General features: G+C 56.4%; 2 protein-coding genes across 10 annotated transcripts; one reads left to right on the plus strand and one right to left on the minus strand.

The window, feature by feature from the left end:
• The first annotated feature begins 4641 nt into the window (after positions 1–4641).
• FGF22 (fibroblast growth factor 22) lies at positions 4642–7289 on the plus strand. The gene is made up of 3 exons (NM_001205861.1): positions 4642–4855; positions 6894–6997; positions 7095–7289. Exons 1-3 carry the CDS (start codon positions 4642–4644, stop codon positions 7287–7289), a joined length of 513 nt encoding a protein of 170 aa, NP_001192790.1.
• A 1094-nt stretch (positions 7290–8383) lies between these two features.
• RNF126 (ring finger protein 126) lies at positions 8384–16523 on the minus strand. Of its 9 annotated transcripts, none has more exons than XM_005209268.5 (9): positions 16353–16523; positions 11378–11436; positions 11166–11232; positions 10829–11040; positions 10055–10123; positions 9914–9983; positions 9374–9467; positions 9127–9242; positions 8384–9039 (listed from the first exon to the last, which is right to left on the minus strand). In XM_005209268.5, exons 1-9 carry the CDS (start codon positions 16425–16427, stop codon positions 8893–8895), a joined length of 909 nt encoding a protein of 302 aa, XP_005209325.1. In that variant the 5' UTR covers positions 16428–16523; the 3' UTR covers positions 8384–8892. The 9 variants fall into 9 exon arrangements, with proteins under 9 accessions (XP_005209325.1, XP_059743999.1, XP_010805526.1 ...); XM_059888016.1 differs by having other exon boundaries at positions 10051–10123; positions 10829–11073; XM_010807224.1 differs by lacking the exon at positions 16353–16523 and adding an exon at positions 14217–15120 and having other exon boundaries at positions 10051–10123.
• Positions 16524–23598: the final 7075 nt, after the last annotated feature.

Genomic DNA, 23598 nt, shown 5'->3' on the forward strand with positions numbered 1-23598 from the left:
AAGAGGTGGGGACACTGGAGCCCTTGTGCACAGCTGGTGAGACTGTAAGATGGGGCAGCTGCTGTGGAATAAGGCCCTCAAAAAGCCAACCAGGGACTTTGTTGGTGGTCCAGTGGTTGAGAATCTGCCTTCCAATGCAGGGGATATGGGTTTGATCCCTGCTTAGGGAACTAAGACCTCACATGCTGCAGGGCAACAAGGCCTGTGTGCCACCACTAGAGAAGCCTGCCTGCCACAACTAAGACCCTAGGTAGGCAAATAAATTAATAATTTAATTTTTAAAAAAGAAGCCAACCACAGAATCACCATATGACCCAGCAGCTCCACTCCTGGGTACCTGCATGAGAGAAATGGAGACTTGTGTTCACACATAAACTTGTACATGAATGTCCACAGCAGCACAATTCACAACAGCCAAAATGTGGAAACAACCTCAAATCCATTTATAGATGATCGACAGAATATGGTCCCTTCACACAGGGAGCATCACTTGGTCATGAAAAGAAGAGATGCCCTGACACTCACTACCACATGGATGGACTTTGAGAACATGATGCTCAGTGAGAGAAGCGGACATAGAAGGACACACAGGGTGTGATTCCACTCATGGGAAATGTCCGGAACAGGTAGATCCACAGACAGAGAAATTGGGTTGTCAGGGGCTGCGAGAGGGGGTGGGAGTGCTGCTGATGAGGACAGGGCTTCTCTTTGGGAGATGGAATGTTCTGGAATTAGAGCTAAGCATTGACAACTCTGTGCTAAAAGCACTAATTGCAGTTTCCTGGGTGATGTGTGAACTCTATCTCAGTGATGCTGTTGTTAGAAGCACCTGGAGCACAGCTGTCTTTCCAGGCATGTTCCCCCCAACCCTGGTCACACAGAATCCTGGATCTTGTCCTCCTGGCAGGTTGGGGTTGGGACAGTCTAGGAAGGGAAGACCAAACTCCTGGTGGGCCGGGACTGAAGGTGTCATTCGGAGGACCAGCAAGGTCATGGACTATCTCATCCATCCTTCTGGCCTGCCTCTCCTGCCCTATCTTCCAGAGGAGGAGCCAAGACTTGGGAGGGTGATGCCCGTGGGCAAATCCCTCTGAGTATGAGGATACGGGCTGAGCGGGACCCCCATCTCAGTCCTGGGTGTCTGTCACACCCCCGCATGATCCTACTAGGCAGGATGAGAAGTGGGGGAGCCCCAGAGCCACCAGGGAGGCATGTTGGCCATGCATCTGGCTGGACTGGTTGCCCCCCAGAAGTCCATTAGGGCAGGCTTGTGCTACTTAAATGTGCCTTCTGTAGCTGTGGCCGTAGGAATGAGGCACCGGAAGCTGAAAGGCAGGGCTCTGAGCCCAGGCATGTGTCCTGTGTGGGGCTTGGGGGAAGGCCCTGCCCTGCTTGGGCCTCAGTTTCCCTGCTTGGCAATGTTGCTGTTTGGCTGAGTCTGTGAAGCTTTACTGCACTCACCTCATGGGGCCCAAGGCTCCAGGTGTGTCTGTACATGACAAGCAGGTGTGGGTATAATTGAGGTAGCCCCATTCCTACCCCCTTGGATGGGCAAAGCCAGATGCTAGGGATGGGCGCTGGCCTTGGTCAGCATCCCTGTTCCCATTGGCTGGCCTTGGACACACCTACCTCTCCATCCTCCTGTCAGCCACTTTCCTGCCCAAATACCTCTGCTCACAGTATCCTTCAAATAGTTCACCTGCTCCTCACATTTCCCAGGGCCAACCTCTCAGTGGAACTCCAGCCACCAGCCTGGCTCTCAGGAAGCTCCAGTTGGAAGGGTAGACTGACCCCCGCTCCTGTACTTCTGGGCATGGCCACCCAGTCCAGGGGTCTGGGTAACATGGACAGACATTTGGGCCAGAACTTCCATCCCAACCTTCGGCCCCTGGGCAGCTCTCTGTCTCCTGTTTTTCTGCCCAATTTTTCCATCTCTCTGTCTCTCTCATACTGTCTCTGTCTTACCCATTTCTATCCCAACTGACTCTGTCTCTCCTTGTAGCTTTATCTCTTGTCTCTCTGTCTCTCCCTCTCAGTCTCATGTCTCTGACTGTCTCTCTGTCTGTCTCTCTCTGTTTCTGGCTCTCTCTCTCTTTTCTAACCTTTTTTTTGACAAATTGAAGTGTAGTTAATTTACAATGTTGTGGACTTCCCTAGTCAAGAGAGGACACCAGTTCAATTCCTGGTAGGGGAAGAATCCACATGCCATGGGGCAACTAAGCCCATGCACCTCACCGCAACTCCAGAGTACCCCTCACTCGCTGCAACTAGAGAAAGTCTGTGTGCAGCAACAAAGACCCAGCACAGCCCAAAAGAAATATATGAATTTTTTTACAACGTTGTGTTAGTTTCACATGTATAGCAAAGTGATTTGGTTATACATACATATTCCTTTTCAGATTATTTTCCCTTATGCTGCTCCTTCTTAGTCGCTCTGTGTTCGACTCTTTGTGACCCCATGGACGCCTGGCGCCCTCCAGGCTCCTCTATTCATAGGGATTCTCCAGGCAAGAATACTGGATGGGTTGCCATGCCCTCCTCCAGGGCATCTTCCGAACCCAGGTTTCCCGCATTGCAGGTGGATTCTTCACCGTCTGAGCCACCAGGGAAGTCCAAGAATACTGGAGTGGGTAGGTTATTATTCAGATCAGATCAGTCGCTCAGTCGTGTCCGACTCTTTGCAACCCCATGAATCGCAGCACGCCAGGCCTCCCTGTCCATCACCAACTCCCGGAGTTCACTCAGACTCACGTCCATCGAGTCAGTGATGCCATCCAGCCATCTCATCCTCTGTCGTCCCCTTCTCCTCCTGCCCCCAATCCCTCCCAGCATCAGAGTCTTTTCCAATGAGTCAACTCTTCGCATGAGATGGCCAAAATACTGGAGTTTCAGCTTTAGCATCATTCCTTCCAAAGAAATCCCAGGGCTGATCTCCTTCAGAATGGACTGGTTGGATCTCCTTGCAGTCCAAGGGACTCTCAAGAGTCTTCTCCAACACCACAGTTCAAAAGCATCAATTCTTCAGCGCTCAGCCTTCTTCACAGTCCAACTCTCAGATCCATACATGACCACAGGAAAAACCATAGCCTTGACTAGACGAACCTTTGTCAGCAAAGTAATGTCTCTGCTTTTGAAAATGCTATCTAGGTTGGTCATAACTTTCCTTCCAAGGAGTAAGCGTCTTTTAATTTCATGGCTGCAGTCACCATCTGCAGTGATTTTGGAGCCCCAAAAAATAAAGTCTGACACTGTTTCCACTGTTTCCCCATCTATTTCCCATGAAGTGGTGGGACTGGATGCCATGATCTTTGTTTTTTGAATGTTGAGCTTTAAGCCAACTTTTCCACTTTCACCTTCATCAAGAGGCTTTTGAGTTCCTCTTCACTTTCTGCCATAAGGGTGCTGTCATCTGCATATCTGAGGTTATTGATATTTCTCCCCGCAATCTTGATTCCAGCTTGTGTTTCTTCCAGTCCAGCGTTTCTCATGATGTACTCTGCATATAAGTTAAATAAACAGGGTGAAAATATACAGCCTTGATGAATTCCTTTTCCTATTTGGAACCAGTCTGTTGTTCCATGTCCAGTTTTAACTGTTGCTTCCTGACCTGCATACAAATTTCTCAAGAGGCAGATCATGTGTTCTGGTATTTCCATCTCTTTCAGAATTTTTCACAGTTTATTGTGATCCACACAGTCAAAGGCTTTGGCATAGTCAATAAAGCAGAAATAGATGTTTTTCTGGAACTCTCTTGCTTTTTCCATGATCCAGCGGATGTTGGTAATTTGATCTCTGTTCCTCTGCCTTTTCTAAAACCAGCTTGAACATCAGGAAGTTCACGGTTCACATATTGCTGAAGCCTGGCTTGGAGAATTTTGAGCATTACTTTACTAGCATGTGAGATGAGTGCAATTCTGCGGTAGTTTGAGCATTCTTTGGCATTGCCTTTCTTTGGGATTGGAATGAAAACTGACCTTTTCCAGTCCTGTGGCCACTGCTGAGTTTTCCAAATTTGCTGGCATGTTGAGTGCAGAACTTTCACAGCATGATCTTTCAGGATTTGGAATAGCTCAACTGGAATTCCATCACCTCCACTAGCTTTGTTCGTAGTGATGCTTTCTAAGGCCCACTTAACTTCACATTCCAGGATATTTATTAGTACAAGATAATGAACGTAGTTCCCTACACCGTTGGCTCTGTCTTTATGTCTCTCTGTCTCTGACTCCCTGTGGGTCTCTGCACTCTACCTCTTTAACACTCACACGCCCGCAGTCCGTTCAGACCAATCTGGTGACTCAAGGAGAAGCACCGCTCTCCCCGCCCCGCAAGACAAACACGCGCAGTGACCGCAGGGTTTTCCTCAATCTGCCGGGGCCGCCCACCCTCCCAACTCCAGAGGCGTAGTTGTTCCGCCGTCTGCGGCTCTGGCCCCGCCCCTGAGGAGCCGCGATGGTCTGCCCCCGGACCACAGCCCCGCCCCGCATACTGACCCGCCCCCTCTGGAGCTGGCCCCGCCCCCGAGGCTTCCAATTGGCCTGCGTGGGGCGGCCGGGTCGGTTGCTCGGCTCGCTGATCTCGCAATGGCAGAGCCGCGGATGCTCGCGGGGAGGCGAGAACGGGCAGCGAGTTGGGCGCGTGGCCATGCGCGGCCGCCTATGGCTGGGCCTGGTGTGGCTATTGCTGGCACGGGCGCCCGGCACCGCGGGGACACTAAACACTCCGCGGAGACCGCGCAGCTACCCGCACCTGGAGGGCGACGTGCGTTGGCGGCGTCTCTTCTCTTCCACCCACTTCTTCCTGCTCGTGGACCCCAGCGGCCGCGTGCAAGGCACCCGCTGGCGCGACAACCCTGACAGTGAGTAGCCGGGGCCGCTGCCCGGGGGCGGGGGACAGGGCAGATAGGCGGACAAAGGCAAATAGCAAAGGCAGGGCAGGGCAGCAGGGATGTGACACCAGCTCAGGTTCTATACACAGTTCTCGTTCCCTCTCTCACTTGAGGGAGGTTCTGGAGGCTCCTTCGGCTGCGTGGTGGCGGCCAAGTCATTTCCCGTCTGGGGCCTCAGTTTCCTCAACTATAAAATGGGCCCAACCCACTTGGAAGGAGGGTTGAACAGTTGAGGTCAAGGTCATGGGGGAAGCTCCCACCTCCAGGCCTGGCTCAGCAGCAGAAGGGTCTCAGAGAGATAGTTGAGGTTGGGACCACGGGGGCTCCAAAGAGGAAGGGGAGGGGAAGCTGGGACTCCGGGAAGAGCCTCCATGGGCCCAGCACATAATGAGGTGAGGGTAGAGTTGAGTCTGAACTCTGAACTCCCCACGCTGCAAAACCAAACTCAGGGCCCTTCTGAGTTGGGGTCCCCTCTATGTCTTCCTGGACACCCACTTGGCAGATGAGGAACTAAGGCACAGAGAGGGCCTGGGGTGGGAGGTGGGGGTATGGAGCTGGGGCTCTACAGTGCCCAGAACCTCACTGAGTTGGTGTCACATCCCTGCTGCCCTGACCAGGAAACACTCAATAAGTGTTTGTGGAATGTATGAGGTAAGAGGAGATGAAGGGGCAAAGAAAGAGAAGGAGGAGATTGGCAATAAAAGGGAGGCTAGGGCGGTCAATGACCCCAGGCCTGTCTCAGTCTCCCTGCAGCTCTGAGACTGGGCAGAGTGGGAGTGGGGGAGCTGAGGCAGTGCTGGCCACTGCCTGAATCACCTCCATTAGGGCAGATAATCACCTTGCCCTTCCCAGTTGCTTTCATCTGGGGCTCTCAAGGCCCTCATTAGTCTCACCAGACGAGGGCAAGGACAGGGGCACTGGCTGGGCCGGTCGCTCAGCGGTGGGCATGGCCAGGCATGGTGGCCCTGGGCTGGGGGTGAAGTCTGGCTGTGCTGGATGGCTTAGGACAGTCACTGCTTCTCTCTGAGCCTTGGTTTCCCCACCTGGAACTGGGTGTCTCACCCAAAAAACAGCTGGTGCAAATGTCCTGTGGGACATGGGGTGAGTGCCCCATCACCAAAGGCATCCAAGTCCAGGCTGAACACCAGAGGGCAGGGCTTTGACTCCAGATTAGGCCCCCGTGCCTGGGTGGGGCTCAGAGTGTGAGCTGGGGCTTGTCCCCCAACCCTGCTCCACTGGACAGGAAACATCAGCTCAGATGGGGCAGGGCTGCCCTAGGGTCACCCATCCAGCAACAGGGCCTGAGAAACTGGCTCTGCCACTTCTCAGGCCTCAGTTTCCCCACCTGGGAAGTGGGCATAGTTAGCACCTTTCTCCTGGAGCTGTGTGTGGGCTTGGTGGGATACAATGCCTGGCATACAGTTAACACTCAAGCAGTGTTAGAGGTAGTGTTGATCTGAACACCTTGTGCCCCACCCCCAGGCCGTTGGCTGGGCGGTGTCTCCCCTGTAAAGACATGGGCCTGGCTAGCCAAGCTGTCACCATCAGATATGGTAACAGCACTGTGGGGACTGTGGGCAAGGCCCGCGGGGCCTGTGCTCACTGCCAGGGGTCTATATCTGTCACAGAGGCACTCACCTCCTCTGACTTGGTTTTCTCACCCCTGACTAACAGGCTCCCCGCTACTGCAAAGCTTGGGGATGATCTCCACTGGCCTCCAGAGAAAGGCCTTACTCCTTCCCCACTGATTCCCACCCCTACCACCTCCCCTGCCCCGCCCCCGGGCTTGGAGTACTCTTTCCCCCACCCGTCAGTCCCACAGCTTCAGGACCTGCATGGCCCCTGGTGCGTCCCCACGCCCAGCACAGGGCCAGGCACACAGGAGGTACTTGGGAAATGTTTCCAATGGGGAATGTTTCCCACGTGAATGAATGAACAGAGAGAGCGGGTGGGGGGGGAGTAGGGAAGTGGGGAGTGGGGCGGGCCCTGACAGAGCCCCTCCCTGCAGGCGTCCTGGAGATCCGATCCATCCGTGTGGGCGTCGTGGTGCTCAAGGCGGTGCACAGTGGCTTCTACGTGGCCATGAACCGCCTTGGCAGACTCTATGGGTCGGTGAGTGGAAGTGCACAGGGCGGTCGGGGGTGCGCGCAGAAGTGTGCGGGGGCGTGTTCGGGGGCGTGTCCAGGGCCGCTCACCGCCCACCCCGCAGCGGTTCTGCGCTGCGCACTGCAGGTTCCGGGAGCGAATCGAGGAGAACGGCTACAACACCTACGCGTCAGTCCGCTGGCGCCACCAAGGCCGGCCTATGTTCCTGGCTCTGGACGGTCGGGGCGCCCCGAGGCTCGGGGGCCGCACACAGCGACACCACCCGTCCACGCTCTTCCTGCCCGTCCTGGTCTCCTGAGTCCCAGAGTCAGTGACGCCTGGTCCGAGATTTCGGGAGACGCGTGAGGCTGGGGAAGGCGGGGTTTGGGGCGAGCCCGTGTCCAGTTACTCACTGGTTTCACCTGCATTGAGCACCTGCTCTACTGGGCACTGGGAACACCACCAGACTCCACAGATGTGGCCCCGCGCTCAGAGAGACTGAGTTGGAGGGGAGGTAGACAGTGAGCTGAGCAGGGGCGTAAGAAATCCAGCCACAAGCTGGGGGCCAGGGAGGCTTCAACAAAGGCACCGGTCAGGCTGGAGATGGGGAGGCAAACATGCCAGGGTGGGAACCTACTGGGGTGTTTGAGGCAGCAAGGAGGTGGGGAGGCTGGGGGCTGGGGTACACTGATGCCATGGACTGGCAGGGCCTGGTCCCAGGGCCCATGGACATGTCACCTCATGGGGCATAGGGGACTTTGCAGGTGGGATTAAGGTCCCTGAGATGGGGACAACCCTGGATCCTCCGGGAGGCCCAGTGTCATCACAGGGTCCTTATAAGAGGGAGGTGGGAGGGTCAGAGGCAGAGGAGATGCTGCGCTGCTGGCTGTGAGGATGGAGGGAGGGGCTGTGAGCCAGGGATGTGGCACCTCTAGAAACTGGAAAAGTGGGGAGTCCGTACTCCCCTGGAGCCTCGGGAGGGACTAGCCCTGCCCACACCTGGATTTAGCCTTCTAAGACCCAAATTGTGACCCCAAGACTGAAGTTGATAAACGTGTTGTTTTAAGCCATCAAGTTTGGTGATTTGTCACAGCCATCCTTGCAGACCCACACACACTGGCCTCAGAGCCCCTTTTAAGGTGTGCAGCCCCTTGGGGTGTGCAGGCCAAGGGGGGTCCCAGGTCAGCTTCCTGGGGGCTGAGCTCCCCCAGGGGGGACAGGGGTGGAGCCAGGAGGTGGGGGGAGGCTCCCACCCCTCCCAGTGGCTATTTCCACTTAAAAGACCAATTTGGGGGGCACTCCCATGGGGTACAGGCTGGACACTCACCCACAGAGGGAGCAGAGTGATCCTGCTGTGGACAGACTGGGCCCCAGGCTGCACCGACGCACACAAGGAATACGCCGACCACCGGCTTCTTTCTAAGTAGGTGTATTTTTAAATAGCTTTCAAGATACACATATTTTCTCCTTTAAAAAATGTCTGTCAGAGCAGTCTTGTCCTTGTTTCGCTGGTTATCCTGGTGTCCCAGGCCCCACTGTTCAGGGTGGGGAGCAGGGCCTGTCCACGCAGCCAGGACCCCAGCCGAGTGGCTCCACCCCGTCTCTCCACAGATCATGCAGGGCCGCGAGTGAGCTCAAACGTCCATTTATTTCAAAGCAGTAATAATTTAAAATTATAAAAACCTTTCCGCTGTTGAACATGTAGAGGGTGAGGTCAGAGACAAAGGGGAGGGAAGGTGGGACGCCCGGGCAGTGTGTGCGGGCGCCCGGCCCAGCCGGGTTGTCCCTGGGGAGGCCGAGCTCCCTCCGCAGCCTGGAAGGGTGGGTCCTCCGAGCCTCCTCCGCGGCGGGCCCGGTGGCGCTGCAGTCCGTGGGCGCGTGGGCTGTCTGCTGTTGCCCTGGGGGCTGGTTAGCCGGTTTGCTCAGGAGCTGCTGGCCGGGTTCTCATTGCCAGGTGAGCTGGAGGACGAGGAGGAGGAGGAGGAGAAGCTCACCCCAGCCAGGCCCGGGGGGTCAGTGGCCGTGTTCTGTCCTGTGAGGCTTTTTCGGCAGACGGGGCAGCTGTCGTGCTTCGCAAGACAGAGAGGAGAGGGAACAGTTCAGAGGCAGCGGGGGTGAGGGGTGAGGGGGATTGTCCCCGCCGGCCCACCACTCACCTGCTCCAGCCAGGGCACGATGCAGCCATCGTGGAAGAGGTGGTTGCAGGGCAGCTGCCGCACATGCTCACCCAGCCCATAGTCATCCTTGCACACGGGGCACTCCAGCCCCGAGCCTGCAAGGCAGGAGTGCGTCTCTCAGGGCAGCTCCCCTGCAGCCCTGCCCAAGGTGTCCCAGGGAGGAGGGGTCACTGGCCCAAGCCCAAGCCCAACCCCCCACCCCACCGCTGACCCCTGGGGCTCGTACCAACGTGCTCCTCAGTCACAGGCACAGTGGGGAGGGCCTGGATTTTCTCTTTGTCTGCGGGTGGGGGACCCGTGTTTTCAAACTGATTGAGGAGCTGAAAGACAAGAGACCAGAAAGCAGGTGGGCTGGTGGGGCCCCTCGCCCCACAGGGCTATGAAATGCAAGGCGGGGTTACCTGCAAAAGCACCGAGGCCCAGTTTGTCCTGGCCTGACCCTGAGGGGTCAGAGGTCAGCTGCCCCAGGAGGCCCAGCCCTGGGCTTCTGCCCACTCTTCTGCTCATCACCACCTTGTAGCCAGGGCTGGTAGCCACCCCAGGGACACCACAGCCCCTTCCTAGGGCCAGGGTGGCTTCCAAGTCCTCACGTGGCTACAACCAGGGGGCAGGCACCGGTGACAGAATATGCAGCAGAAGGCCCCAAGGTGGCTACAGCCCCGCCTCATGAGTGCCACCCAAGACACAGACACGGGAGACACTCTGTCCTCCTGGGCCCAGCCTGTAGGGTTGTGGTCCCCACACCAGCTGAGCAAGGCCCTTGTACCTGCGTGATGATGGCGTCCAGGCCGTTGGCCCCCCAGGCGTAGTCCATCGGGTTTGAATGCAGGACGCCCCTGGGCAGAGAAGGCTGGGGTTCAAGTGGCAGAGGGGTGGGCCGGGCACAGGGGGCCCCTCCCCTACTCACCAGGGGCCCAGGCCCAGGTTGGGGATGGTGGCTGGGGTGATGATGCCGTTGACCAGCTGCTGGATGATCCTGGAACAGAGTGGCCAGACCCATGGTTAGCGCCCTTATGAGGAGGGGCCAGTGTAGGGGGCCTGGACTCTCAACTGGTGAGAAAAAGCCCAAACACAAGGGTGCTGGGGTAGAGGTCTCCTTGAGGCCTGGACAGTGCCGGTTGATACACAGTTGCATCCACCCCCATTTTGCAACCAAGAAGGAGTGCCATGGGGGGGCCTAGGGGGGGACCAGGAGCTCTGGAGTCAGCCCTGTTCCTCACAGCGGCCCTGAAACATGGCAGCCGAGGTCACAGTGAGTCAGGCCATGTCCTGAGCTGGACTAGCCTCGGCCTGCCTGCAATCAAGCTCCATCTACAAAGATCCACAGGACGCTCAGCCCTGTGTCCCGTGGAGCTAGGACGGGCCTTCTAGGTCTTCCCATCCTGTCCTCAGGACCCTGCACGCAGAAGGGGTAAGGACACTGGATACTGCCGTTTGCCTGTGCCCTGGGGCGGAGGCCTCTCTCTGAAGGACGCTGAGGGGCACACAGTGGGCACACGGCCTCTCAGCCAAACTGGACCCAAAGGGGACCCACCCTGCCTGGAGGACGGCCCCTGAGCCAGCACCCACACCTTGTGCCCACAGCACTTCCTGAAAGGACAGCTGGTTGCTCTGCCCAAGCGGGTGGGGTGGGCTGGACGCCCCCAGCCCCCCGCCCGCGGCCACCCCCGGGCCCCCTCACCCTTCCAGCGTGGGGACGCCTTCGTGCCGGCCGGTGGCCCGCCGCGCAGTGAGGCGGGCGCGGGGCTGCCGGGCGCCGTACCGGTGCCGGGAGTGCTGCTCTCGCTCCCGCCGGCTCTCGGGGTCCCTGCTATCATCAGCCTGTGCCCCAGGGGGGAACGTGGGGATCTCGAAGCTGTCGTCAAAGATGCCGAAAGCAAAGTGCCCATAGCCCTGCGGCAGCGTGAACAGGGGCTGGTCCACATTCTGCAGAGAGGAGGGCCATCATCATGGGAGAGGGGCCAGGGCTGGGCGGGAGGTGGGCAGCCCTCACAGGGAGCGGGGAGGCTGCCTCTCACCTCGAACGGTTGCTGCCGGCTCTGGTCCGCAGAGGCTGTGGAGGGGGCTGAACCATTCTCTGCACTCCTGAGGACAGTCACCATTAGCAGCAGGAGCACCCCACCCCAGACAGATGGCCAGAGGGTCAGATGAAGGCGGACCCCCTCCACCCCTGACCCAGGTCCAGCCAGTGCACCCTTGGGCTGAGGGTCCATGAGGGGGGTAGCCTTACCTGGTCTCTTCCGGAAGCTCCTCGATAAACCCAGACTCGCATCTTGGGCAGATGTAATCCTGGGGAGGACAGGGCAGGCAAGCATGATCTCAGGGCAAGGCGGTGTGTGTGTGTGTGTGACTCATCTCAAGGGCCCAGGTGGGAACCTGCTAGCTCCAGCCGTGTGGCCCCAGGCAGGGCTGGTACACTGACTTCCTCGCCCACATGGTGGGCCGTGACCTTGGAAGTTACATCACCAACCTCCCACGTCCCTGAGTCCATCAGCCTGTGCTCCCCACAGTGACAGAAGTCACAGTTTCAGGGCCTCCACTCAGCCACGTGGCCTGATGAAGGCTCTGACAAAGCCTGCAGCAAAGGGCCAGCTGACACGGGTCCAGGGAAGTTTCCCAACTTGGGGGACCTGAGAATGTTCCCTAACACCTCCACACCCATACAAGTATAAAGGAGGAGAGTGACTAGGAGAGTGACTAGTGGGGCTCCAGGACCACCTGGGCCTCAGAGACCAACTCCCAGGAAGGCAGCCACCGAGGGTGGGAGGCATACCCAGGCAGAGGAACCGGCCTGCAGAACATTCTGGACTGCCTGAGGTGTGGCCTGTGACCCCAGGCTGGACAGCCAGCAGGCAGACTGTGATGTCTCCAGTCAGCAGAGAGGTGGCTCTGCCCCTCAGGGACAGGGAGCCTGAGCACCAAATCCACTAGTTGGGCTTGGAACTGGCTCAGGTCCACATGTGTTCTAAGGCTGCAAGCGTGAGGTGCTTCCACTGAGGCCGCCCACGGTCCCAGTTCCCAGGAGCCTGGGGCACCGATGGCTGGCCACCCTCTGTAGGGAACAATATGGAGGGGTGTGGGGTGTGGCCTGCCCTGAAGATGCTGGGGGCCAGGCACCTGTCAGGAAGGCGGGACCCCCACCTGCTCCACTGCAGAGAGCAAAGGGGCTAGGGAGTCAAAGGACACCTCCTGAGCCAGGCGGGAGGGCAGGCCAGAGCTGCACATGTCCCGGGGACCTGTGTCCAGATGTGTAATGAACTCTTACGATTCAACAACAAAAGACAAACATCCCAGTTAGAAAATGGCCAGAAGTTCAGAACAGCATTTCTTCAAAGACAGACAGGTGGCAATGAGCCAAGAAGGGATGTACACGTAGTCTGCCAACGGGGAAACGCAAACCAAAACCAGCGGGGGACACTCCACATCCACCCAGATGGCTGGACCCACAGAGCTGACAGGGACCACTGTGGGAGGCGGTGCAGAAATTGGAACCCCCACATGCAGGTGGACTATGAAATGGGGCAGTGTCCTCAGAAAACAGTCATGGTCACCCCATGACCCTGCAATTGCCCCACCAGGCACCCACCAGGGTGACAGAGACAGGTCCACACAGAAACCCACATGCACAGCAGCCAAACATAACCACATGTCCCTCCACACCCGGGAGCATCACTCAGACAAGGAAAGGAAAGCCCTGACACTTGCTACCATGTGGACGGACCCTGAGAACACGGTGCTCATTGAGAGAAGTAGACACAGAACACACAGAGCGTGATTCCACTGATGGGAAACATCCAGAACAGGCAGATCCACAGACAGAGTGGGATCCTGGTTGTCAAGGACCAAGAAGGTGACTGCTGATGGGGACGGGGCTTCTTGTTGAGTGACCAAATGTCCTGGACGAGGACACTGGTGATGGCCGGCTGCAAGACCTGAGCTTTAAGTGGGTGGGACATGTGGCACTGAAACTGTGAACCAGGAACAGCAGGACAGCAGCCCTCTGCCCTCCTGAGCAGGGGCGTGGGGCCCAGGGGAGGCTCCCCCAGGGAGTGCCCACCATAGCTGTCACTGGCATGGGGTTTCCAGGGCTGTCACTCAGCCTGTTGTTTACTTCAACATTTCATAGGCCAAGAAACGCAGTCACTGGAGGCTCTGTGCTTGGTAGCCAAGGTTCTTGCCCTCTCCAGGAGCCCGCAGAGGGAGGGCAATGGATAGGGGCAAACGTGGCTGCAGTTGAGTCTGAGCTGACTGAGGTGAGGAAGCTGGGAACCTTCTGGCCTGGGTCAACAGAAGGCCCAGAACCTCCCTGAAGCCTGGCGGAACCCCCGTGAGAAAACTCTCTCTCCCGGGCACCCTTCCCAGGCCTGCACCCTGCCCTGGGCAAGCCTGGGAGAGCCAGGGCGGGGTGAGCAACACGCCCACTGGAGATAGGGTGTCTGTCCTCCACCCCTAAGGCTCACTGCTGCTCCTGGGGCCTGAGAGAGCCAATCACCATGCCATCCTCAGGGGTCCCTGTGTTCCCCGAGCCCCAGCACAGCCCAGACCAGCCATCTCAGGGCCTAGGCCTCTCCCTGTCCTGGGTCCCCACAGCCTGAGCTGGTATCTACCTGGCTTGCCCCCTCTCGGAAGCTGGGTCCCGGCTGCAAGCCTCCATCTCCTCTGCAAATGGAGGGTAGCCTCAACCCCAGGCTCTGGAATTGGCCCCTGAGCCACAGTGACCTGGTTTCAGGGAGGCCCCAGACTCTGCTGCACATGCAGAAGGTCCAGACCTGGGTCTTCAATGCTCCCTCCTCCAGAGGCCACACATCCCAGAAATTTAATTACCTCACCGTAACAGAAATGGGGACACCGTGGGATGGAATGATCACCCCCAACAGGACAGAGTCTATATACCTTGGCAGGGCCCTAGCTCGTGTGCACCTATCCCCAGCTGACAGCTTCTCTCCTGAGGAGACCAGGGTGAACACTCCCTCATTATTACCATGGCAACAGCGGCCCACAGGACAGACCATGCACTCCATTCACTCAGCACTTGCTCCCTGCAGTAGGCCCTTGGAGACAGACCTCACCTTTCATGCCACATGCAGACCCCAGGTTCCTGGCCAGGTGAGTGTCGGGGAATGGGGGACATTGAGGTGGGAGCTGGAGAGATGCTGGCCTTAACACTGAGCTGGCAGGGGGACCAGCCTGCGCCCCAGGGGCTCCGTGCAGAGGAAGGACCTTCTCTCTTCACCCTGACGGCTCTCCAAGGTGGCCTGTTCGATGGAACACAGCTTGTTCCCATCCCCCCGACCCTGCTCAGGGACACTTCTGAGAGGAATCAGGGGTGTCCATAGGACAGCAGACAGAACCATGACCGCCACCAGTCAGGCCACCAGGAGCCTGGCCCGTGGATGTCCCAGATCCACCTCATCCCCGGTACTCCTGTTTCCTGGGGGATCGAGTCTGGGCCTGTGCGCCCGAGCAGAGGCCTCTGAGCTGGCCGGCCTGCCTGGTTCCTGCTCCCACACGCCCATTCCAGGCAGGCACCCGCCCTTCCGGGGCATCCTGGCCCCCTTGTGCCGGCACTCTTGAGCACAGGGGTGCCCTCGCCAACCCATCTGATGGGCGAGGAGAATGAGGCAGAGTCTCGTGGCTGCAGGGAGAAACCCCGGGAGCAGAGGGCGTGCAGCCACCCGAGTCTCACTGCCCCACTGGGGCAGGGGGAGGTGGGAGGGGTGCTGCTGGCGGGAGCCTCCCACTGTCACCAGGTTAAGAGCCCACCTCCCTACCCTCATGAACACCAAGTGCACCCCTACTCATAAACAGACACCTGTCTACAGGACCCCGTCAAACCCCTCCCAAACCCACAAATCAGTCCCCTTGCCTCCAATATTTGCTCCTAACAGAATTTACCAACATTCCAACAAATCAAATATTTGCCAATCATTTGCTCAGCATTGGCTCCCTGTAAACTCTGAGAGCAAAGGTCATGGCTACCTTGTCACCACTGGATCCTGTGACTAGAAAGGCCCTCGCCAGCTCAGTGTCCACAGACTGTCCACAGAGATCAGGATCCTTCTGGTCCGAGACTACATGGCCAGGATCCGGCCGCGTGCTGGCCCTGGGAAGGGAGGCCAGAACAGCTAACTACACAGACTACTTGGCCCCGGGCTGCCGATGGCTGTGGACAGGTCACTCTGGGGTAAGCCCAAGGCCCAGGGCCTGTCCGGGGCTCACACCAGCTGCAAGGGGCTCCCTGCAGCTCACCTAGGCTAGAGGGCTGTCCCACCAACCCGACCGTTCCTGCCAGTGGAGAAAACCAGACCCAGAGCTGGGGCGCACAGGAAGCCGGAAGAGGCAGAAGCAGTACGTCTTCCGGGAGGCTGGAGTCGGGGAGTCGGACAAGTCTCGGCCCCCCGAGTCTGCTCGCTCACCGAGGTTTCCATTTATCTGCCGGCCCTCATCCCCTTGCCTCTGGAAGCCACACCACCCTTCCCTTATCTTACACTCTCCTCCTGGGTCCAGGCACCCGTCTCCATTCCAGCTCACTCTCCTCTGTGGCTGGGATAATGCCCACGACTCCTACTAACTCCCCCAGGGAAGTCCACAGCAAGAAAGGCAGGGATGGGAATCTGGTTCTTTAATCAGCCAAAAGACCAAGGAGAGCTGGTGCTCAATCAATCGTCACCACCCACAGCCCCTTTCCCTGGCCCCCCACATCGCCCTCTTCCTGCTCCTCCTGAGCTGGCCGAGCGGCAAATGCCACGAGCGGAGCCGGCCAGGGGTTCCGTCCCTTCTAGCCTTCCTCCCAGTCGGCGGGGGAGGGTCGGCCAAGCGGGGGACACCGACCCCATCCCGGACCTACCCACTCGGAACTTCCGGGCTGAGGGGCCTGGAAACCGAGCCTTTCACGAGCAGCTGTCCCGTGGCCTCCACCCGGACGAGAGCACAGGGCCCACCTGGGTCCAGACCCCGGGCCCCGGAAGGCGCAAGAACGCCGGCTCGGGCCGCCGTCGGGCCCGGGAGAGCTACGGCTCTCTCCCACGAGGCGCCCGCAGCGCTGACCGCGCTCGGGGCCGACTCCGCTCCCTCCCGGTCATCGGCCTCGCTGCGCCACCAGGGCCGCCGCTTCCGGGCCCTCCGCAGGGACCTCAGTTTCCCCGTCCGTGCCAACTCGCCTCGGGCCAAGGCAGTGGCCCCCGCCCGCCCGGCCTGGGCCTCACCGGCAGGCGCGGCACGATCTCGACTGAGCAGCAGTGGCAGAAGTACCGTCCGGGCTGCGGCGACGCCTCGGCCATGGCCACCGCCGCCTCCTCCGCGCCGCCCGCCCCCCGCGCGGCGCCCGCCGCCGGCCGTTTGCTGCTCCCTCGCCGGCCGACGAGCCCGCGCACGCTCACGCACGGCACGCACAGCACGCACGGCGTGAGGAGGGGAAGGGCAGCGGAAACGGGACAGGCACCACGCGAGGCGGGCGGTGGCTCGGGTGACGGTGGCCGCCGAGGAGCAAACTAGGAGCGGAGCTGGGCGGGGGTGGGGCCATGGGCGGGGCCTTGCTGGGCGGTTGCCTGCCGTAGCAACCTGGATCAGGGCCTGAGGTGGGTTTGGAGGCGGGCCCGGCTCGAAGGCTAAGGGGAAGGCCGAGGGCGGGGTTGGGGCGGGGTGGGGCCAAGCCCCTCCTCTTCTACAAATATGCTACCAGCTCCCACCCCGACCCCCCTAGTTCCTTCATTATTTCTTCTATTGCCAAGACCCACCTGTTTGGAAATCAGTCCTGAATATTCATTGGAAGGATTGATGCTGAAGCTGAAACTCTTAATACTTTGGCCACCTGATGCAAAGAACCGACTCGTTGGAAAAGACCCTGATGAAAGATTGAAGGCGGGAGGAGAAGGGGATGACAGAGGATGAGATGGTTGGATGGCATCAACGACGCAAGATTGAAGGCGGGAGAAGGGGATGACAGAGGATGAGATGGTTGAATGGCATCAACGACGCAATGGATATGAGTTTGAGCAGGCTTCGGCAGCTGGTGATGGATAGGGGAGCCTGGTGTGCTGCAGTCCATGGGGTCGCAAAAAGTCGGACACGACTGAGCGACGATTGAGCGACTGAACCGAGTGACTGACTTACCTGTTTCTCACTTCTCTGTCCTCACTGCTCCTGGGATGCTCCGGTGCGCTCTCACCTCCAGGCGTTTGCACGGGCTGTAACCTTGCCCTGGTGCACCGTTGCCTAGATACCCACATGGCTTTCTTCCCCCACACCTTTCAAGTCTGTTCAAATGTCCACCTATTGAGGCATGTTCCGCAACAGCGCTTAGGTCCATATGATAAACTGTAGGGTCAGTTCCACAACAAAATGGATTTTTGTATCTTGTTCCCATCTGGACTCACAACAGGGCCTGGCACACAAGCTTTACATAAACATTCTTCGAATGCATGCAGACAGAAGACCCATTCCTGGATCAAGGAGGCCTGCTCTCCCATGCCTCAGTGTGACACTTGGCATAAAAGACTCTGAGCGAGGTGTGGCCTTGTTTCCATGATGCCTCAGGGTGAGGAGAGGGCAAAAAACCTACCCCTCCTCTCAAAATTAATCAGGCCAGGATCATTTCTGAAGTTAGTTTCAGGACAATTATATGCTTATTTCCTTACCCACTAGACAAACATTCATGAAACTCCTGTTGCATGCCAGACTCTGCTGGGGTGCAAGGACATAGCAGAGGAAACCACAGACAGGAAATGAAAGTGGTTTTCTGAAATACTCCATGACTGGAGGACACAGAGCAGGCTGCAGACGCCCCAGCCCCACGGGACTGAGCCAGGGGATGAGCCCCTAGGGTACCCTTGGCTCTGCCTGGAGAGACAGAACTTCCCACAGGACAGGACCTTAGAGCCAGGACTTTGAGTAATGAATAGGAGTTAGATGGAGGTGGGATTCCTGCTGAGAGTTGGGAGTATTGGAGCCAGAGTGTCAAAGAATTACAAATTGGAACCTGTGCATAAAGGGTCTTAAATGTCAAGAGGCAGGGAATAGGGACTTGTCTGCCAGCCACCATCTTGCACCCCTCAAAGCTCAGAGGTGATTCCGAGGCATTCCTGCTCTGACCACCAGAGAGCGCCCCAGCCCTGTTGCTGGGAAACAAGCCCTGTTGCTGGGGTAAAAGACACCCCCCTCCCCAATTTGCCTCCACCCAACCCTCCCCTGAGGGGTATAGGGAGGGGCCCTTTGCTTCAGACCTTTACTGCCTAGCTCCTGACTTGTTTCACACCAGACATACATTCATTGATTCATTCATCCTACAGAAGTTTCATTTTGTTTTTTTTTGTTTGGTTTGTTTTTTCTTTTCCTTTTGACTTATGGGATCTTAGTTCCCCAACCAGGGATTGAACCTGGGCCCAGAGCAGTGAGACCACCTAGTTCTAACTACTGAACTGCCAGGGAATTCCCCATCCTGCAAAAATTTATGAAGTACCACCCAAGAGGCCTTGGAGTCAGTGGGCTCACAGCATTCAAATCCGACCAAGTCACACTGGCTATGTGGCCCTGGGCAACTCACTTAACCTCTCTGGGCAGGTGGCAGAAACTTCCTCTTGAGGGTTTGAGATTGGATTATGCTTGAGGTTCCTGTGGGCCATATGGCCTTCCTGAGTTCATCTACCCTTCTGGCACCTATCCCCAGCCCAGTGCAGTCTTATTGGCCCCCATGAGTGGGCCGAACTGCAACCCCCCTCAGGACCTTTGCCTGGTCATGCCCTCTGCTGGGAGTCCCATTCCCACCATCCTTTCTCTTTTGCTGCTTCTCAGAAGGGTGCTCTGATCCTGTCCTGGGGGAGCCCAGTGCCCTCTTCCTTCTCTCCCCAGCTCAGCCACCCCCAGATCCAGGAGTTATCAGTGGTATCTCCTAATATGTGAAGCCAATACCCAGAATATAGTAGGTGCTCAATAGATTCTTGAATAAAAGAACAATTAGTGAGTGCCTGCTGTGTTCCAGGCCAGAGTAGGGTGCTGGGAATGCAATGGGAACAAGAATATGGTGTTTTGTATCTTATAAAACTAAGCGCTTAGGATGTACCAGCCAGATGTTTAATCCTCACACAAGCATCAGGATGTGGGAGCAATGAAGACTCTTGTTTTACAGATGTGAAAGTGAAAGTGAAAGTCACTCAGTCCTGTTTGACTTTTGGCAAGCCCATTAACTATATGGTCCATGGAATTCTCCAAGCCAGAATACTGGAGTGGTTAGCCTTTCCCTTCTCCAGGGGATCTTCCCAACCCAGGATCGAACCCAAGTCTCCTGCATTGCAGTAGACTGAGGCTCAAACACGGTCACACAGCAGACACAACCATTGGACCTCTGGGTCTGGGCTCCTTGCCCTGCTGGTTACCCTGGGACTGGGACATCCAAATTCAGGTAATCAGGCCGGTATCTGCATGTGATCCAGAGGTGCTGATGTTCTGGGGCCTCATGCATCCATTTATGACCAGTGGGCACCTTGCTGCTGCCACTGGTGGGACAGATGTGTGATGGGAGGCCTGGCCACCCCAGGGCTCTCTGATTGTGGGGTGCCTCCTGATGGGTTCTCAGCATTTTCTTGAATAGTCTTTGAAAGTGCATTAGGAAGTAACCCCTCAGCACAGGACTATTTCGCCCCCTAGTCACTGACTTGGGTTCAAATCCAGCCTCTGGGAGGGAGCTTTGGGAACGCTAGAGCTGGAGAAAGCAGTTCTGTCACCCACTTCCCAGGGAGGCCACCGCCCCACGGGGCATTATTTCAACCGGCATGAATACACTGCTATCTGCTTAAGCATTTTTTTTGCTTGCTTTTCAACCTTTTATTTACATATTTTGACTTATGTCCTTTTTATTATTTGTATTTGTTGGTTTGTGTGTTATATTTTTAATTTTAGACCCCTGAGTCACCCATACCCAGGACCTGGCAGCCCCAGAACCTCAGATGCCCTTCAATCTATTCTCCTGGGGTCAAGCCACCATCCTCTTAGGTCAAACTTCCTTCATTTCCACCTGCTCAAGGAATCTATCAGGACTAAGTCGTCAGGACCAGGACCTGTGAAGCCAGTGGGGGAGATGGATACCTCCATCCTCTCTCTCTTGAGCAACCTCTCTTGAATGCTGCTCAAAAGTTGTTATTTTAAACAATTTCTAACTTCCAGAAGTGTTTCAAGAATAGTACAAAGGGTCCCACGCGTCCTTGACTCGGGTACACCAGTGGCGAACTTTTTTTGCTCTATGTGTCTGTGTGGAATTTTGGGCAAACTTGCTGCCCCCAGCCGCTTTATCCCAAGCACGACCAGGTGTACTTCTAAAGCTAGGCCACTCTCTCATCTGAAGAAGCAGCACGTTTACCAAATTGGGTAATTAAGCTTTCATAGCTTTATCAAGGCTGCTCTGCCTCCCTCAAAGGAGGTGGGGTTGCACCACCTCTCAGCCTGGCAGGGATGGAGATCACCATGCAATCCTTCAATCACAGATGCTGGTATCGACCGTGTGCCAGGCGCAAGAACACAGCCGGGATACGGCAACAAATGTCTGCAAAGTCAGACACTCAACAATATTGAGCACTGTGATGTGCAGAATAAAGGCCCCCATATACGTCTGACATTTTAGCTCATTAAGACTCCTGTCAGACTGCTAATTTCCAGAACAGTAAATAATAAGTCTGTGCTATTTTAAGCAGTTAAATTTACGACACTTTGTTAAAGCAGCAAACAGGAAACTCATACGTCAAGCTATTACATGGTCACCTCCAGACACAGGCCGCCTGAGCATTTCCGTATTTCCCTGAAGTCTCGCCCCAGTAGGCTATCCCTCCTGCCATTGGCAAGTGCTGGATCACATGGTTGTGCCTGACATCACTTCAACCCTGTTCAGCCAATCAGGATTCGCCTCCAAGCTGAGGGCAGGTCCGGCCTTCTGGGTCAAACGTGGCCGCCAGATTCCTGCGTAAAATCCTGTTGTTCTTTCATAGGGAAGAGGATGGCGTGGGGACATTAAGGGGGCAACGTGGGAAAGTAGCTAAGGGAAGGGGCAAGAATTGAGTTGTCTCTGAAGGAAGGGCTTCAAACCTAGGCCGACAAGCCTAGACTCCATCCAGGGGCTATGGGGAGCCCTGGGTGGCATTTGGAGCAGGGACCACACAAATGGTTTGGACGTTACAATACCCAGCTCTATTCAGAGTTCTCCTATGCTATCTGCCATGGCCGAGTCTTCAGTGTTGTCTTGTGTGAAGTATTAGTCACTCAGTTGTGTCCAACTCTTTGTGACCCCATGGACTATAACGTGCCAGGCTCCTCTGCCCATGGGGTTCTCCAAGCAAGAATACTGGAGTGGGTTGCCATTTCCTTCTTCAGGGGATCTTTCCTACCCAGGGATCAATGCCACTCCTGCATTGCAGGCAGATTCTTTACTGTCTGAGTCACCAGGAAACCCCTTGGTTATCATCATATGTCCCACTAGGGAACCAGCAAGACCTTGCTTCCCACAGCCTGCAGAGTTTCAGGTCTAGTCCAAGGGTTGCACAGGCTAAGATGATGTGGGGTCTATCACAAGCATTCTTCTGGCTTGAGTAATATGGGATCCAATGACCCTGAGCATTCTTTACCAGGCCATCCTGGAGGCAGTGGTTGGTACAGCAGCGTGGTGTGATTCCCACAGCCCCTACAGAACCTGCTGCTCTGGATTCGAAAGCCTTTGCCTAAATAAGATATAAGCAGGATTATTGTAAGCTGGTTTTGTTCCCTGCAAGGGACAGAAATGCTGCTTAGATCAGCTTTATCTTATGGTGAAGAGGAGTTCAGGCACAGCTGGATCAAGGACCTCCAATAACACCACAGGGCATTACTACTGCCTCTCTTGGTTCAGTGTCCCACTGAGCTGGCATCTCCCTGGACATTGGCAGAAGCCATCTGCAGCCCCAGGCTCACACCCCTCCAGCTCAGGCAAGAAGTGGGTGGTCCTTTTCAAGCTAATGTCTCAGAGCTGACTCTTCCTGTTGCTAAATGTCAGATGATTCTAAGTGGTCAGGCCTGGGTTGGGGCCACTCTTGGGGGCTTTTGAGTTGGGAGTGCAGGTGATTCCCCAAAGGAAAACCCGGCTCTGGGACCTGAGGAGTCCCACAACCTGGGGATGCACCCTGATTGTTCGGGTCCTGGAATCTTGTTTGCCTGGTACTGACTCCATTCCCGACCCTGTGGGAATGGAGACCCCCAGAAATTCACTTTCCTTTCTCCAACCTCAGTTGACCCCTCTGTAAAGTGGATGCCTTCCTCGTTCTGAATGGTAAAATACTTACCTATTCCTTAGGTAATAATCTCTGCACCCATGTCATGCCTCTCCCGTGCACCAAGCACTGTGCCTGGCGTCCTGACTAGAATCTGTGGTACTGGGATCTGTGCCCATTTTACAGTTGAGAGCATAGAGGCACAGAGTGGTCACATGTGGCCTGGCCAGGGTGGCACAGACTGGACTGCACTTCCACGAGATGCCTCCTCCTCTGTCCAGGCCTTAGAGTCACCTCCTCGGAGACCCCACAACCTCCCTGCTCCCGGGGTCTCTGTCCTCCACTGTCTTCACATGTGTGTGTTCACCCCCCTGTTTTTCTCCAGCCAGGTAGGGATCGTATCATTGCAACACTGAACCCCTTTGTATTAGCGGCTGTCACAAATTGACGCAAACTTGGTGGCTTAAAACAACACAGATTTTTTTTTCTCTTCCATTTCCAGAGCTCAGAAGTCCAACACAGGTCTCTGAGCTGAAATCAAGGTATTGGCAGAGCCGTGTTCCTTTCCAGAGGCTCCAGGGGAGAATCTGTTCCTTGCCCTTTCCAGCTTCTGGAGGCTGCCCACATTCCTTGGCTGGAGGCCCCTTCCTCCATCTTCAAAGCTGAAAATGGCAGGTCTAGTCCTCCTCATGTTGCATCTCTCCGACCACAGTGGGGAGGGTCTCCACTTTAAAGGATGCTGTCATTACACTGGGCCCACTTGGTTAACCCAGGATCATCATCTCCCATCTGAAGGGCCTCAACTTACTCCTATGTGCAAAGTCCTTTTGCCATGGAAGGTGACATATTCACAGGGTCTGCAAACCCACATGTCTCAGAGGGCTGTATTCAGGCTTTCTTTACTTGTAGCACAAACATCCCATGACTTCAGTTTCCATCCCCCCTTCCCTCATACAGTTCAATCTAATTCAACATAAACATTCTCTCCTTCTGAGAAGTCTGCCCTGTCTCCCTGGGCTGGGTCAGGTTGGCATCTTACATCACAGATCTGATTAGCGGATTGTTTCTGTCAGTTTCGCTGGGGGTAGTAAGTTGGGACCATGGGGAGTTAGGATGGGTGTGGGCCAGGAAACCTTAGGGCAGGCGGCTAGGGTAGGAAGCTGCTGCAGGCTGGGTCAGGGTAGAGAAGAGGGCACAATGGGAGATACTGGAAAGAGGGGCTCCGTGA

This window comes from Bos taurus, chromosome 7, assembly GCF_002263795.3.
Source record: "Bos taurus isolate L1 Dominette 01449 registration number 42190680 breed Hereford chromosome 7, ARS-UCD2.0, whole genome shotgun sequence".
NCBI classification, from domain to species: Eukaryota; Metazoa; Chordata; class Mammalia; order Artiodactyla; family Bovidae; genus Bos; species Bos taurus.

Coding starts and splice junctions, on each gene's coding strand:
- FGF22 (NM_001205861.1), top strand. CDS start 4,642: ATGCGCGGCCGCCTATGGCTGGGCCTGGTGTGGCTATTGCTGGCACGG. Junction 4,856..6,893: donor CTGGCGCGACAACCCTGACA/GTGAGTAGCCGG, acceptor CCCTCCCTGCAG/GCGTCCTGGAGATCCGATCC. Junction 6,998..7,094: donor TTGGCAGACTCTATGGGTCG/GTGAGTGGAAGT, acceptor CCCACCCCGCAG/CGGTTCTGCGCTGCGCACTG.
- RNF126 (XM_005209267.2), bottom strand. CDS start 14,431: ATGGGAACAAGCTGTGTTCCATCGAACAGGCCACCTTGGAGAGCCGTC. Junction 11,437..14,216: donor GTCTGCATGTGGCATGAAAG/GTGAGGTCTGTC, acceptor TGTCCTCCCCAG/GATTACATCTGCCCAAGATG. Junction 10,124..10,828: donor GGCGTCCCCACGCTGGAAGG/GTGAGGGGGCCC, acceptor ACTCTGTTCCAG/GATCATCCAGCAGCTGGTCA.